General features: G+C 41.4%; 1 protein-coding gene across 1 annotated transcript in view; it reads right to left on the bottom strand.

Moving 5' to 3' along the window:
* LOC124551111 (esterase FE4-like) overlaps nt 1–16971 on the bottom strand; it is a 182445-nt gene that overhangs the window by 17970 nt on the left and 147504 nt on the right. The window contains exon 9 of the mRNA XM_047126050.1: nt 4984–5116. Coding sequence (XP_046982006.1) covers nt 4984–5116 — 133 coding nt within the window. The remainder of the gene's footprint in view (nt 1–4983; nt 5117–16971) is intronic.

Here is a 16971-nt window from a genome sequence, read left to right as displayed (position 1 = left end):
TGACACTGATCAGCTACATCCATTCCTGTCCATTGTGCATTCAGACGGATGTGGGCAATTCCAGCAGGACAATGCGTCACCCCACACGTCCAGAATCGCTACAGAGTGGTTCCAGGAACACTCTTCTGAGTTTAAACACTTCCGCTGGACACTAAACTCATCAGACACGAACACTGTTGAGCATATCTGGGATGCCTTGCAACGTGGTGTTCAGAAGAGATCTCCACGTTCCCGTAGTCTTATGTATGGGCAGCCCTTCAGGATTCATTGCGTCATTTCCCTCCATCACAACTTCAGACATTAGTCAAGTCTACCCCACTCGTTTTGGGACACTTCTGCATGCTGGTGGGGCCCTAGTCGATATTGGGCAGGTGTGCCAGTTTCTTTGACTCTTCAGTGTATAAAGAATTTCACCTGGCGGGGACCCACCACAGGAAAGACAGAGAGATAATCTTCAGTTCTGCAATTGCACAGTGACAATGAACTTGATTTTACTTTGAAGGGTATCAGCCCTGTTCGCTGCACAGTGATGATTCCTAACAGGATGACTACAACCCACAGCGAGATAAAATGCGGGCATATCATACAGTAAGAAAAACACACTGATGGGAAAAAAATCGCAGCAATAAGAAGTAGTTGTGCGGCATAAACGAAAGTTGGTAGTCGTGTTTCTATCCCTGAAAGAGGATGTCTATTGATATTTAAAGCCGGTTGCATAAGAGTGGTACTGGTAGCGCGACTATGACGATGTAAAGTAGATTTGCTTTAAATACCGCTGTAACCGTCGTGAGCGTTACTTACCTTTCAGATTGGACGTAGCGTGGCGACAACGACGCCATTATCAATACCCCACAGAGTTTGAACGAGATGGTGTAATAGGGCTACGAGAAACTGGATGTTCTTTCTGCGGTATTGCAGAAAGACTTGGCAGAAATGTAGTACACTGTACACGATTCCTGGCAGCGATGGTCACGAGAGTCTGCGTTCGCAAGTAGACCGGGCTCCAGACGGACGCGTGGAACAGCCGAGTGTTCAGCTTATGGCTGTATCACATCTTACTGCATCTGCAGGAGCAACCTGAACAGCAGTTGGCACCACAGTGACTCAACGACTTGGTACAAATCGGTTACTTCAAGGACAGCTCCGAGCCGGACGCTGGTCTCGAGTGAGAGCTCATTTGAGGGCAGGCTGAAGGTCTGTTATGCTTTCTAATGAAATGTGGTTTTGCCTCGGTGCCAATGTTGGCCGTCTGTTGGTTAGAAGGAGGCCAGTTGAGGGCCTGTAAGCAAACTGTCTGTGTGCTAGACACACTGAACCTACACCTGGAGTTGCGGTCTGAGGTGTGATTTTGTACGACAGGGAGACCTCTCGTGGTTTCCCCACTGCAAATCTGCACGTGAATCTGGTGATCCGACCTGTTATGCTGCCATTTATGAACAGCATTCTAGGGGCCGTTTCCAGCAGGATAACGCTCGCCCACATACAGCTGCTGTAACCCAAGATGCTCTACAGAGCGTTGGCCTGTTGCCTTGGCCTGTTCAGTCAACAGATCTGCCTACAATTGAGCACGTATGGTACATAGTCGGGCGATAACTCCAGCGTCGTCCACAAGCAGCATTAAACATCCCTGAATTGAAACTTCCTGGCAGATTAAAACTGTGTGCCGGACCGAGACTCGAACTCGGGACCTTTTGCCTTTCACGGGCAAGTGCAAGTGGTTTGCAGGAGAGCTTCTGTTAAGTTTGGAAGGTAGGAGACGAGTTAGTGGCAGAAGTAAAGCTATGAGGACGAGGCGTGAGTCGTGCTTGCGTAGCTCAGTTGGTAGAGCACTTGCCCGCGAAAGGTAAAGGTCCCGAGTTCGAGTCTCGGTCCGGCACACAGTTTTAATCTGCCAGGAAGTTTCATATCAGCGCACACTCCGCTGCAGAGTGAAGATCTCATTCTGGAAGCATTCCTGAATTGACCAACCAAGCGGAACAGGCGTGGAACTCCATCCCACAAGCTGACATCCGGCACCTGTACAACACAGTGAATGCACGTTTGCGTGCTTGCATTCAACATTCCGGCGGTTACACCGGTGTTAATGTACCAGTATACCACATTTGCAATGGCTTGTCTCGCACTTACATTAAAGTGCTATCCTGCAAATCACTTACATGTGTTACGGAGACAAACACATTTCCTAAATTTTGATACTCTGCGTTAATTACCTTCTGGTGTTATTTTTTTTTTTTTTCGTTAGTGTATACAAGCAGAACATGGGCAAATGAAGAATCATTCTACTAGCATGCGTAAGTTTCTGCAAATGCAGTCTCAATAGGCGAGTATGAAAAAAATTTTTATGGCCCAGCGTCTGAGCGTGAACACATCGAAATCTGCGGATCTCGTCAGAGGTTTGCGGGCTATGAGGATGGTTTGAAAAGTTCTCGGAACGGAATAGAAAAAAAGTACTTACATCACTGAAACTCTTTTTAGTTTTCAATATAGTCTCCTTGTAGATTAACGCCCTTGATCCAACGATGCTCCAGTGCCTTGATCCCATCTCGAAAATGAATTTCCTCCAGGCCTGCAAAATAGTTATCAACTCCAGCTATCAATTTTCGTTTGAAGTGAATCTTCGTCCACCAAGAAAAATTTTCAGTTCTGGGAAGAGATGGAAGTCTGACGGAGCTATATCAGGTGAATAAGGCGCATGTGGCAACAATTCCGTACCTTGGTTCGTGTAATTTTGTCATGACGACGGCAAATGTGTGCGGGCGCGCGTCAAGAGTCGCGGCAACCATCTTGCAGATATTTATTTTCATTTCCAATTCTTCAGTTAAAATGTGATATACCCTCTCAGGTGACATCTGGCAAGTGTAAGCAATTTCATCCACTTTCAATTGGCGGTCCTTCATGACCATTTTGTGCACTTTTGCAATGATTTCTGAAATAATGACACATCTTAGCCGAACACTGCGCGGACAATCATCAAAGCTCTCGTGAGCAAATTTAAATTCATTTTTCCACTTGGCAACGTTTGAATATGAAAGATCAGAGTCCCACAGCGTGTTCTAGAAATCGGCATGAACAGCCTTTGCTTTCAGACCTTTCTTTATGAAGTACTCAATCACTGCTCGAATCTCGATTTTTTTCATCTTCTCAAATCACTACGTGGGAACAACAACAGAGCCACGTCACCGCCACAGCTCTCTTCCAAGAGCACTGATGTGGCACGTGTTTACAGGCAACAGTCCAGTGAATATCACGTGACCAACTCGTTGTGCTAGCGCTGACCTCTCGTGGTGATTCCGAGAACTTTTCAAACCACCCTCGTACTGTCGTGAGCACATACATAAAGCGGTTGCATGTTGTAGGAGCGAGATGTGTCCGCTCTGCAAAACAGGATAGATAGCGATCTGTGGCAGATTTTACGACAGAATAGAATGTTGGTGGAGACACACGTGTTTCAGAACACACGGTTCAGCGCACATTGTTGAACATGGGGCTCTGTAGCAGATAACCTTTACGTGTTCCCAAGTTCTCACTTCTCAGTTACGATTGCAGTAGGCACAGGATGGTCGAGATGAGACCTAGTACCAATACAGACGTGTTGCCTGATCGGATGATCACGTTTCTTGTTATAACGACTCGATAGTCTTGTCCCAATACACAGTCATTCCACTCAGTTCTAGTGAGACAAACTGAGGAGCTACTTGATTGAGAAGTAGCGGCCAGGAGAGTGGTGTGCTGACCACATGCCCCTCCATATCTGCATCCAGTGACGCCTGTAGACTGAGGATGACACGGCGGCCGGTCGGTGCCGTTGGACCTTCCAAGACCTGTTCGGACAGAGATTAGATACACATCATCCAGCTGAACGGCTGTTGGAACATGTATCGCCCCACTACTGTGGACAGAGTTATGCTGTGAGGGACATTCAACCGGACAACTGTGCACACAGTGAACTTCATTGCGAACCATCTGCGTCACTTCATATGTGAAATCTTCTCTGACAGCAACAGCATCTCAAAGCAGGATAGCCGCCGTGTCACAAGACCAGTAGCGTGCTACAGTGGCTTCAGGAGCATGGTAGAAGACTCACGTTAATATCTTGGCTTCCAAATTCTGCTGATCTGAGCCTGATGGAAGGCATCTGGGAGACTTGGGTGCCAGCTCTTCACCCACAAATTACAAGGCCCATAATTCAGGGGAATTGCGTGACCTGCGAGTAGTCACCTGGTGGTACCTACCACTGGAAACATACCAAGGATTCAGAATGAAATTTTCACACTGCAGCGGAGTGTGCGCTGATATGAAACTTCCTGGCAGATTAAAACTGTGTGCCATCCTAGACTCGAACTCGGGACCTTTGCCTTTCGCGGGCAAGTGCTCTACCAATTGAGCTACCCAAGCACGACTCACGCCCCGTACTGGCCGAATTAAAGCTGTGAGGACGGGGCGTAAGTCATGCTTGTGTAGCTCAGTTGGTAGAGCACTTGCCCACCAAAGGCAAAGGTCCCGAGTTCGAGTCTCGGCCTGGCACACAGTTTTAATCTGCCAGGAAGTTTCATATCAGCGCACACTCCGCTGCAGAATGAAAATTTCATTCTGGAAACATCCCCTAGGCTGTGGCTAAGCCATGTCTCCGCAATATTCTTTCTTCCAGGAGTGCTAGTTCTGCAATGTATGCAGGAGAGCTTCTGAGATATTTGGAAGGTAGGAGATGAGGTACTGGCGGAATTAAAGCTGTGAGGACGGGTCGTGAGTTGAGGTTGGGTAGCTCAGTTGGTAGAGCACTTGCCCGCAAAAGACAAGGTCCCAAGTTCGAGTCTCGGCCTGGCACACAGTTTTAATGTACCAAGAAGTTTCCTACCAAGGATTTATGGAAAACTTCAAAAATCGCTGTTGTATTCAGTTCTAAAGGCGGACCAAAATGCTAATAATCAGACGATAATAAGATTTTGGCTCATCAGCGTATGCTGCACTATGCCTTCCACGTACCCTGTCTTGGCGAAGCTGGTCCAGAGGCGCGTCAGCTGATCAGTGAGTCTACCATCGAAGGAATCTCTTGGTGGTGGGTCTCCGAACATGGTTCCTTTGCTAATGAACCCAAAGTCCCCACCGTGACCAGCACCTGGAACATGGTAAAGAAATTCCAGTCGGTACTGCAAAGCGCACAGCTCTTTGTACAAGGTTGCAACTGATGGTACAAAGGCGTAATTGGGAGGAAGCAATCTGGAGATTCAAATTACCATTGTACAGCAGAATAGTTGTGCACCGTTGGTCTAGGATTAGCATCTTTGATTGGTAATCAAAACGTCTTCATTCCCCAATTCGAAACCTGCCACCGCTTAAATCTTGATTAATAATAACATAATAATAATTAATAAATAACATTCCATCAGAATTTCTAAAATCATTGGGAGAAGTGGCAACAAAACGACTGTTAACGTCGGTGTGTAGACTGTATGAGTCTGGCGACATATCATCTGACTTTCGGAAAAGCATCATCCACACAATTCCGAAGACGGGAAGAGCTGACAAGTGCGAGAATTATGGCACAATCAGATTAACAGTTCATGCATCCAAGTTGCTTACAAGAATAACATACAGAAGAATGGAAAGGAAAGTGACGATGCGGTAGATGACGATCAGTTTGGTTTTAGGAGAGGTAAAGGCACCAGAGGGGCAATCCTGACGTTGCGGTTAATAATGGAAGAAAGACTAAAGAAAAATTATGACACGTTCGTAGGATTTGTCGACCTGGAAAAAGCTCTCGACAGTGTAAAATGGTACAGAATGTTCGAAATTCTGAAAAATTAGGGCTAAGTTATAGGGAGAGACGGGTCATATACAATACGTACAACAGCCAAGAGGGAATAATAAGAGTGGACGACCAAGAAAGAAGTGCTCGTATTAAAAAGGGTGTAAGACAAGAATCTAGCCTTTTGTTCAATTTGTACATCGAGGAAGCAATGATGGAAATAAAAGAAAGGTCAAGAATGGAATTAAAATTCATGGTGAATAGATATCAATAATCTGATTCGCTGATGACAGTGCTATCTTGGGTGAAAGTGAATAAGAATTACATGATCTGCTGAACGGAATGAACAATCTAATGAGTAGAGAGTATGGATTGAGAGTAATTCGAAGAAAGACGAAGATAATAAGAAGTAGTAGAAATGAGAACAGCGAGAAACTTAACATCAGGATTGACGATCACGAAGTAGATGAAGTTAAGGAATTCTGTTATCTAGGCAGTAAAGTAACCAATGACGGACGGATCAAGGAAGACATCAAAAGCAGACTAGCACTGGCGAAAAGGGCATTCCTGGCCAAGAGAAGTCTGCTAATATCCAGTATTGACCTTATTTGAGGAAGAAATTTCTGAGAATGTACGTCTGGAGTACTTCATTGCGTGGTAGTGAAACATGGACTGTGGAAAAACCGGAACAGAAGAGAATAGAAGAATTTGATATGTGGTGCTACAGACGAATTTGAAAATTAGGTGGACTGATAAGGTATGGAATGAAGAGGGTGTGTGCAGAATCGGAAAGGAAAGGAATATATGGAAAGCGTTGATTAGGAGGAGGGACAGGATGATAGGACAGCTGTTAAGACATGAGGGAATGATTTACATGGTACAAGAGGGAGATCTAGAGGGCAAAAAACTATAGAGGAAGACAGAGAAAGGGAATACATCCAGCAGGTAACTGAGGAAGTAGGTTGCAAATGCTACTCTGAGATGAAGAGGTTGGCACAGGAAAGGAATTCGTGGCAAGCCACATCAAACCACTCAGTTCATGAAATTCATATAAATACTGAGTGATTCTGGGTTTTCCTGGCGTAGGAAAATCCTGAATACTTGTTTGGTATTCAGAATATAGATGTTAATAGCTCCATATTGAAAATATAAATATTAATAGCTCCTACATAATTTAAAACATACTTGAATTCTGCGTTAACCTTAGCAACAACAATGCATTCTACTCCAGCAATAGGCAGTATAAAAAGCCTTATGACCACCACAAAACAGATAAATAAATAAATTAAAATTTCGTTAATTGTTGTTGACTTTAACTAACAACACAATTTTTGAAGACGTACTGATATGTAAGCAGAGTACGGCAACTTAAAATCTCGAATATAATATTTGTTTTCAAAAGTATCGTCTATTGCCACCTCTGCCAGATTTACATTTTTGGTTAAGTTTAAGTGAATAATTTTAAAAATTATAGAATATGGTGGAAAGACTCATTAAAACGAAGAAACAAATTTCAGATTTTTAAAATATTAAGTACATGACTATATTACAGTAGTTACACCCCCCCAATTGATATTACTACGGTTAAGGTAATGGGAATGTCCCTGTTGTAGTAAGAGTGTGTCTATAAATTTTGAGTAGCTCTTCGGTTTGTATTTTGCTGATGATGATGTCATTGCGGAAGGACTTGGGGATGACATGTACTACATTGTTATAAAGTTGGACAGACAATACCATAAATGGGGTTTAACTATTAATTTAGAAAAAAACGGAATATCTAGTTACTGGAAGAGTGAGCGAAGACCCAACATTATACTTTTTGGTAGTAAGGTTTGAGGACTGCTAAAAACTATTCGAGAAATATTATTGACGAGGACGATTATAGTAAATGCGGAACTCAGAATCGCATTTGCCAACGTAGACAAGCAACGAAGTGATTAAATAGAGTTTTATGAAGCTCATACAACACGTTAAAAACGAAGAGTAGCCTATTTAAAATGTTATAGAAAGTGTAACAACGTATGGAGTAGAGACATGGGAAATAACTCATGGAATTAGCAGGAATTTATTGTCAGTGGAGATGGGATACTTGAGGAGTTGCTTAAGTCCAATGGGATAAAATTAGAAATGGAGACATACTCGTACGTAATGGACTGAACCTGGTCACAAATGCAGGATGTGGTATCTAGGCGTTTCCCATAACACGAACTACGAAGGAGGCGGGAGGGGAACTTCATGGCCACTCGAAAAAAAAAAAAACAAAAAAAAACGCGAAATTCGTTAATTGTTGTATTAGCAACACACTTCTTAAAGATATACTAATCTGTAAATCTCCAGAACTAAAAATGCCTTTTAGCACGCTCGTGACAATATCAACTCACTTTCAGTAACATGTACTACCGGCTTTGTGTCCAACAAAAAAATTTAAAACACACATTTTGGTCATAGTTGTTGGCTTTTACTCTCAACATTCTTCTTAAAGTGATACTGGTGCGCAAGTAAGGCCCTTATCCTGGGAACATCAAATCAAATAGCTCTGAGCACTATGGGACTTAACTTCTCAGGTCATCAGTCCCCTAGAACTTAGAAGTAAATTAACCCCACCAACCTAAGGACATCACACACATCCATGCCCAAGGCAGGATTCGAACCTGCGACCGTAGCGGTCCCGTGGTTCCAGACTGTAGCGCCTAGAACCACTCGGCCACTCCGGCCGGCTTCGGAACATCGAAGACAACATATATTAAGGAAAGTGACATCTGCTACAGAGATTTAAATTTTTGGGTTAACTGAAAAAATTAGTAGATATATGGCACATGATGGGAGAATTCATTAAAACAATGAATATTTTTTCAATATTTTAAAATTAAAAGTAACTGACTAGATTAGAATATTTTCAACAGTTGGGCACAAAGCCTCTCCCCTACCCCCTCGCACCCTCTTTTGGTGTTACAAGGGTTAAGAAGACGGTGGGGTGGATTACAATGAATAGAAGAAGAAAAGGACACCCGTAAAGAAAACAGGAGGAGGGAGCCAGAAGAGCTGTGTCCGGGAGGGATTACACGCAGACAATTAGAATGATGGGAAACTTTGGAAGCTGGCATGTACAGGGTGATCAACAAGTCAGTATAAGTTTGAAAACTTAATGAACCACGGAATAATGTAGATAGAGAGGTAAAATTTGACACACATGCTTGGAATGACATGGGGTTTTATTAGAACAAAAAAAAAACCAAAAGAAGTTTACAAAACGTCCGACAGATGGCGCTGGACAGCGTAACTGCTACTGTGACGGGTGAGAGCTATGTTGATATGTTACAGAATCGCATCATTCCCGCCTCGCTGATAAACACCTGCTGGAACGTGCGATGTTTATGCAGGATGGCGCTCCATCCCATATTGCTAGATGCGTGAAAGATCTCTTGCGCGTGTCGTTTGGTGATGATCGTGTGCTGAGCCGGCACTTTCGTCATGCTTGGCCTCCCAGGTCCCCAGGCCTCAGTCCGGGCGATTATTGCCTTTGGGGTTACCTGAAGCCGCAAGTGTATCTCTAGAGATGCTGAAAGACAACATCCGACGCCAATGCCTCACCATAACTCCGGACATGCTTTACGGTGCTGTTCACAACATTATTCCTCGACAACTGCTATTTTTGAGGAATGATGCTGGACATATTGAGCATTTCCTTTAAAGAACATCATCTTTGCTTTGTCTCACTGTGTTATGATAATTATTGCTATTCTGACCAGATAAAGCGCCATCTGTTGGACATTTTATGAACTTTTGTATTTTTTTGGTTCTAATAAAAGCCCATGTGATTCCAAGCATGTGTGTCAGTTTGTACCTCTATATCTACATTATTCCGTGATTTATTCAGTTTTCAAATTTATATTGACTTTTTGATCACCAGGTATAAAAGGATGTAATGTTGAATTAAATAGCAATAAATGAAATAAAAATATACTTATGAGCTGAGCTGCTCGTATGGTGTAGCGTAATGTACAGAGCGCAAGCTTGTGAGACAAGGAGGTGAGCAACACTCGCATGAAATACAAACAGCAGATTAAAGATGGTTGGTCCGGTACTTCGGTCTGATTGTGCTTGACAGGCGGTTGTTGAAGGAGACACCACCAGAGAGACGAGGAGCTGACTTCCGTTATTGCCTTTGTAAGTAGGCTGTTTAGGTTTTTTTTATTGGTAACGCCACCTCTGTATGAAAATCACTGGCTGTGCTGTGTGCAGTCTGTGGCTGCTTTGCATTGTTGCAATACTCGCCATTGTAGTGTTAGGCAGCTGGCTGTGAACAGCGCGTAGTGCTGCGCAGTTGGAGGTGAGCCGCCAGCAGTGGTGGATGTGGGGAGAGAGATGGCGGAGTTTTGTAATTTGTCATGAACTGCTATATATATTATGACTATTAAGGTAAATACATTGTTTGTTCTCTATTAATATCTTTCATTTGCTAACTATCCCTATCACTAGTTAGTGCCTTCCGTAGTTTGAATCTTTTATTGAGCTGGCAGTAGTGGCGCTCGCTGTATTGCAGTAGTTCGAGTAATGAAGATTTTTGTGAGGTAAGTGATTTCTGAAAGGTATAGTTTAATGTTACTCAGGGCCATTCTTTTGCAGGGATTTTTGAAAGTCAGATTGCGTTGCGCTAAAAATATTGTATGTCAGTTTAAGCACAGTCTTGTATAATTCTTCAAAGGGGACGTTTCATATGTCGACCCTTAGCCGAGGATACCTCACTGGAATCTTCTGATTTTTTCTTGTAGTTTGTGTAATTAGTGTAGCTTTTGTTTATTGCTAGCGCGTAATTGTAGAGAGGATCTCCTTTGTAGCTGCAGTCTTTCATTGTTGTTGTGGCATGCATGTTAATGTGCATCAAGTATTTCGCTGCTGCGCTTGCAATTAACGAGATATTATTTTCAGTGCTATGTTAATGTGTTCTCTTATTGTTGCTCTTCAAATTGTGTTTTTCTGTGTTATCGTATGAAATATTGTGACAATAATGGCGTGTGAAAAACGTAATACTAGGCTCCAAAGTAAACTGAGAAATGACAGTGAAGACTAAAGCAGTGTGTTAGCGCCACCAAGTAATGAATTAACTAATGTTCAAAGTAGTAATTTGGTAACTGTGCATAGGAAAATGGAGCGGGCTGCAAACAATGGCGTAGACAGTGAAACAGGTAGTGAACAGGGAAGCATTATCGATCGATCGGTCGGCAACAGCTCGCCTCAGGAATCCGAAATGACAGGACACAATTTTGCAAATACTGTAGATTCAGGTTTTGCGTCTTCACCGTTTTCTCAAATGAGTCAGGACACATTTTCCGCTTGTCAAAATGTGAATGTTGCCGGTGCAAATTCACTGCCGAAAAGCACTGAGGAACATGTTTCAGACACCAGTGCATTGTTATTACAATTAATGCAACAAATGGGCCAAAAGCTTGAAAAGTTAGACACAATGGAACAACACCAGAGACAAACACAGCAACAGTTAGACACAATGGAACAAAATCAGAGACAAACACAGCAAAAGCTTCAAAAGTTAGACACCACACTTGAACAAACACGTGAAGATTTAACTACTGAGTTACATAAAATCGAATCGAAATGTCAAAAAGTCTGTAATGACGTAAAAACACAAATTTGTGAGCATTTTCAACCTATTTTTTCGCGGCATGAAAATGCATTACAGAATCACGAAGCAGCCATAAAAGAACTGCAAACTATTGTTCATGAAAATCATGAGACCTTGCAAGCTAAATTTGACTCAGTTGCATCTACCGATTCGGTTACGCAACTTGCAAAAACTCAGGAAAACTTGAAGGACACAGTAGATTCGATTTCAACACAAATGGACACTCTGAAACTTGGTTCAGAAAAACACACTGAGGAAATGTGTTCACTATCGGAGAAAGTAGCCGAACTTTCGGATCAGGTCACTAACTTATCTACAAAGGTAGATGATGATCTGAATGACACAAGACCTGTAGCCGTCACTGACACAGAAGAGTATGAACAAATTAAGAAATTCAAACAAAATCAGAATCAAATTAATACGCAATACAAAAGAGAAATCCGGGAAGTACAGGATCAGTTGGCACAAGTAATACAAAAATTTCATATTTCAGAGGGCATTCGCGCTCCAACACGGGAAGAGGGACATAGAAGTACGGAACAGCCACAAAATAATAACTCAGGGCACTTCGGAAATTATGAAAGAATATGGCAAGGCACACCGAATTTTGGGATGGAACCACCGAAACAACGTAACAATGACCGATATGCGACTCGCTGACACGATGATTTTGACTATAAGCTGTTCATTACTACACGTAAATTCAAAACATTTAAGAATTCTGGCAATGACATTCATCCACAAGCTTGGCTCCACCAATTCTCTCATTGTTTTCCTCCCAACTGGTCGTTAGAGCACAGATTAGAATTTATGTGTGGCTACTTAGAGAATGAACCAGCTGAAAGAATGCGATCGGTCATTCACGATTGTCACAGTGAAGGAGATTTTTATTATGCCTTCCTCTCAGCATATTGGTCTCAAGCTACACAAGACCGAGTAAAACATAGCATCATAATGATGAAACATTTCGAACAATCTGAATTTTCCAGTCTTGTGAAATATTTTGAAGACAAGTTGCACAAGAATCAGTACCTGTCAAACCCATACAGCCCCTCAGAACTCATCCGCATTTTCTTAATCAAACTGCCTGAACATTTGCGACATATTATTTTAGCAGGACGTTGCAAAGACGACATTGAAGCTTTTCAGGGACTGTTACAAGAATTAGAAATTGACACAGACAGTCGCGGGATGCGAAAACAGGAAAACAATCACTACAGGTCACATCCGTCACAATTCCGTGATGACAGAAACAATAACTGGACACGACAAGTCTATTCTTACAACGCAAATCGTGACCAAAACAGACACCACCCGTATGACAACCGTTGGCAGAGTAGTAATAATTACAGGGAAAGATCACCTCTCCGCGGTAATGACTATCACAGAGACAATCAGAGAAACAGGCAATATGGGAACCAAAATAATTATTATCAAGGGAGACAGAATAACTTCAGATGCAACGGTCCAGCGCGCAGTTACGATTCAGGGAGAAATTCTCCACCACGTGACCGACAAGAAAGGAACTATGGAATCTGCCGACATGACGACAGACGATATGATCGTAATGACAGACCTGAATTGCATCAGAACTGGCGGGATTCAAACAGAGCAGAGCCCTCTCGACAAAGTGAATTTGTAGAAGTTAGGTCTCCAAACCCCAATAGCGACGCGCGCCAACAAAGACACAATAGGCAATGGCTCATACCGCTGGCAGCCACAAAACGTACTTATGAAACTGACGACGCAGCTGCCGTAGCTAGTAATTACGTAAAAATGGAAGACATTAAGGACATCTTACTCCAGGAACACGACATAAAACAGAACAACATTGCATATCCTGTGATTCACATTACAGTAAATGACGTAAAATTTACGGCAGTACTTGACTCTGACAGTCCCATTTCAGTAATTAGTGAAACAGCCTTTAGCAAATGCAACAAATCGAACGATTGTCCCACACTTCCGTTACGTAAGATTAAATTACAAGGTGCAATCTTTGGAAAAAGATTCTCTATGAGCTTTCTTATTGTTCCATTATTGTCGACGGAAATTATATTGGGAGTAGACTTTTTGAATGAATACAAAGCAATCTTAAACTTTCACGATGCTGAAATAAGTTTAGAGAAGGAAGGTAAGTCAATAGCTTTGATATTTGAAGATTGGCTCTCAGACCATGACGAAGAAATTAATCGGCTTTACCTTCTGTTGGACAACAGTTCGGAATTTTCTACGGAACTAGACACTAACAATCACTCTGCAAGTACTGACAGGGATGATATCGACGGAATATTTGAAATTAATGAGTTAATTCAGAATAAAATTCAAACAATTGAGAATTGTAATGACACTGATAGGCAGGACGTTTTTGAGATTTTACAAGCACATTCCACAGTTTTTATTCATAAAACAGGAACAATCAAGGGATTTCAATACCAATTTCGTGTTCGTGAGCATACTAAATTTTGTGTTAGACCATATGTAATTCCAGCACATTATAGGGACCGTGTTAGAACAGAAATACAATCTATGCTTGACGAGGGCATTATTGAGCCTGCAGTAAGCTCATACAACAATCCATTACATGTTGTTGAGAAAAAAAATGGATCGATCAGGCTTGTCTTAGATTCGAGACAAATCAATACTATCATTATTCCTGAAACAGACAGGCCGCAAACGTTGGAAGAACTTCTTCAAAATTTTAATGGTGTAAAAGTGTTGTCTTCCATTGATCTCAGATCCAGCTTTTATCAGATCGAACTTCATCCAGAATGTAGAAAATACACAGCTTTCCTTTGTTTCGGCGTATGTTATCAGTTTCGGAAACTTCCTTTTGATTTGAACATTTCTTCAGCAGCATTCATTCGCGGGCTAAATTCCATATTACCTGAGTTCTTAAAACGTCACATCACCTTATATGTGGACGACATTCTAATAGCAGAAGCTTCATGGGAACAACATAATCGCATCCTCAACAGTTTGTTACGTATTCTTGCAGAATCTGGAATTACAGTTAACTTGGAAAAGTCTGAATTCGGTAGGTCAAAGGTGAGGTTTTTGGGACATATTATTTCTTCTGAAGTCATTCAGCCGGATCCTGAAAAGTTAGAAGCAATCAGAGCCATTCCAGTTCCATCCACAAAAAGACAAGTCCGCAGTTTTCTAGGTCTCGTAAATTTTTACCGTCGTTTTCTGAATATGCAAATTCTTGTTACACCAAAACTTTGTTCTCTCACTGGAAAAAATACTATTTGGAACTGGGACGAACAAGCACAGTTGGAATTCAATTCTTTGAAAGAATCGCTACTTAACGCGCCAATACTAGCTCATCCAGATCTGTCACAAGATTTCTGCCTTAGCACGGATTCTTCTAAAGTCGGTCTTGGTGCCCATTTATTTCAAGAAGCCACAGAAAATGACACTACTGTTCAGAAAATCATTGCTTTTGCTAGCCGAGTGCTAAAAAAATCTGAAAAAAATTATTCCGTTACTGAATTAGAAGCTTTAGCTATCGTTTGGGCATTTAACAAATTCCGTTTCTTTCTTTCTGGTAAGCACGTAAAAGTATACAGTGATCATCGTGCATTACAATTTCTTATGTCTTCAAAATTAAATCATGACAGATTAAAACGTTGGGCATTGTTTCTGCAAGAATTCCGCTTCACAATAGTCTACATTCCCGGCAAGGAGAACATTGTTGCGGACGCACTGTCACGCGCACCGGCTGGGCTTGAGAAAAGTAACACAGAAGGCAACCTCGAGAAAAATTTCAGTATTCTTTACATTCAGAAAGTCGCCTTTGATAACTTCATCACCACATCTTTAAAGGACATTGCTCATGAACAAGATAAAGATCCGATTTGGAAAGACATCAAGAGCAAATGGTATGAAAAGACACACACACAGATTCGGCATTATTACCTGGTTAGAAGCAACATACTCTTCAAACGCTGCACTGTTGATGACAAGCTATGGGTACTTTGCATTCCAGACGATTTTGTTAATAAGCTCATTTGGTACATTCATTTCAGCTACGCACATTTTGGTCCACGAAAATGTTATCATATTCTTCGAACGACTTGTTATTTTAACAACATGGAAAAGAGAATTCGAAGAGTCTTGTCTATTTGTAAACTTTGTCAAAAGGCGAAACCATCTACTGTCTCACATCGTGCTCCGTTGTTTCCTATTATTCCTTCTAAATTAAAAGAATTTGCTGCTGTTGATCTCTTGGGACCGCTTGTCAGAACATCTAATGGATTTTCGTACGTTCTAGTCGCTGTTGAACTTACTTCAAAATTTGTTTCTTTCACACCGTTACGTAAAGCCACTGGACGGTCTGTATCCAACGCCTTCGTTAAAAATTTCTTATGTGAAGTTGGACACGTTAGTAAAGTCATTTCAGATAACGGACCGCAATTCAGATCTGCTGTTTGGTCACGCATGCTTCGCAACCATAAAATCAAACCTGTTTTTATTTCATTGTACTCACCACATTGTAACCCCTCCGAACGGATTATGAAAGAAATCAATAAGCTTTGCAGACTTTATTGTCACAGAAAGCATCAGCATTGGGACAGATATTTACACTTATTTCAAAACGTGCTGAATGAAATGCCTCATGATTCCACTGCTTTACCACCTACTCTTGTACTAAAGAATGAAGAACCACCGAACAGAATCAGAGAGCTTGTACCTTTCCCGAATACACGTAAACTTCGACACAAAGACATAATTGATTTGGCTCTTAAAAATATAAAATCTGCAGCAGACAAAAGGAGAAAACTGCACGGTAAAGCAAATGCAAAGAAATTGTATATTGGTCAGAAAGTTCTCATTAAAGCTCATACATTGTCACATAAGAAGAAACACTTGAGTCACAAATTCTTTCTAGTTTACAATGGACCTTACAGAATCCGACGTATACCACATGATAATTGTGTTGAAGTTGAAACTCTGCGTACTAGGAAGAGTAAAGGTTTACACCACATTTCACATGTAAAACCGTTTATTGAAAGATAATCGGCTTTTTAACTTTGTCTTTGTCATATAACATTTCACTTTACATTACTAGTATGCTTTGTCAGACTTAGAATCTGTTAATATGCAACAATGTTTGAAGTTAAATATCCAGTCAAGAACCAAGAGAACTTATTTAAACAGAAATTACGAATGCATTGTTATTGTGAACAGACGACACAGTGTTATTGTGTGTGTACATTCTTGCTTGTTAGTTGCACGTTTACGTAATGACTATAAGGCTCACATACTTAGAACATTTACCAGTACTGCTAATGAGATTTTAATGCAACCTTTTGGTTTACTTGAAAATACATTCTGGATTTAAAGTACTTTCTGTGGAATTAATGATGACTTAGCATTTGGTTTCTTTGACAGCTACACGATTATATCACGACGCTACTAATGAGTGACAATTTGCAATGTTGTTTTTGCGGTGTATCTGTTTTATATCCGCACAGTTTTTCTGAATTCTTCTGGAAAGCAAAACATGTTTTAGTAGTAAGCTACAATGTAAGAGCCTTTTTCGTAGCACAACAATACTTTACAGTATAGTACTTTCTTG

Source organism: Schistocerca americana, chromosome 9 (genome assembly GCF_021461395.2).
Source record: "Schistocerca americana isolate TAMUIC-IGC-003095 chromosome 9, iqSchAmer2.1, whole genome shotgun sequence".
NCBI lineage: Eukaryota > Metazoa > Arthropoda > Insecta > Orthoptera > Acrididae > Schistocerca > Schistocerca americana.
The sequence above is the reverse complement of the archived record's forward strand: the minus strand, read 5'-3'. Positions and strand labels throughout refer to the sequence as shown.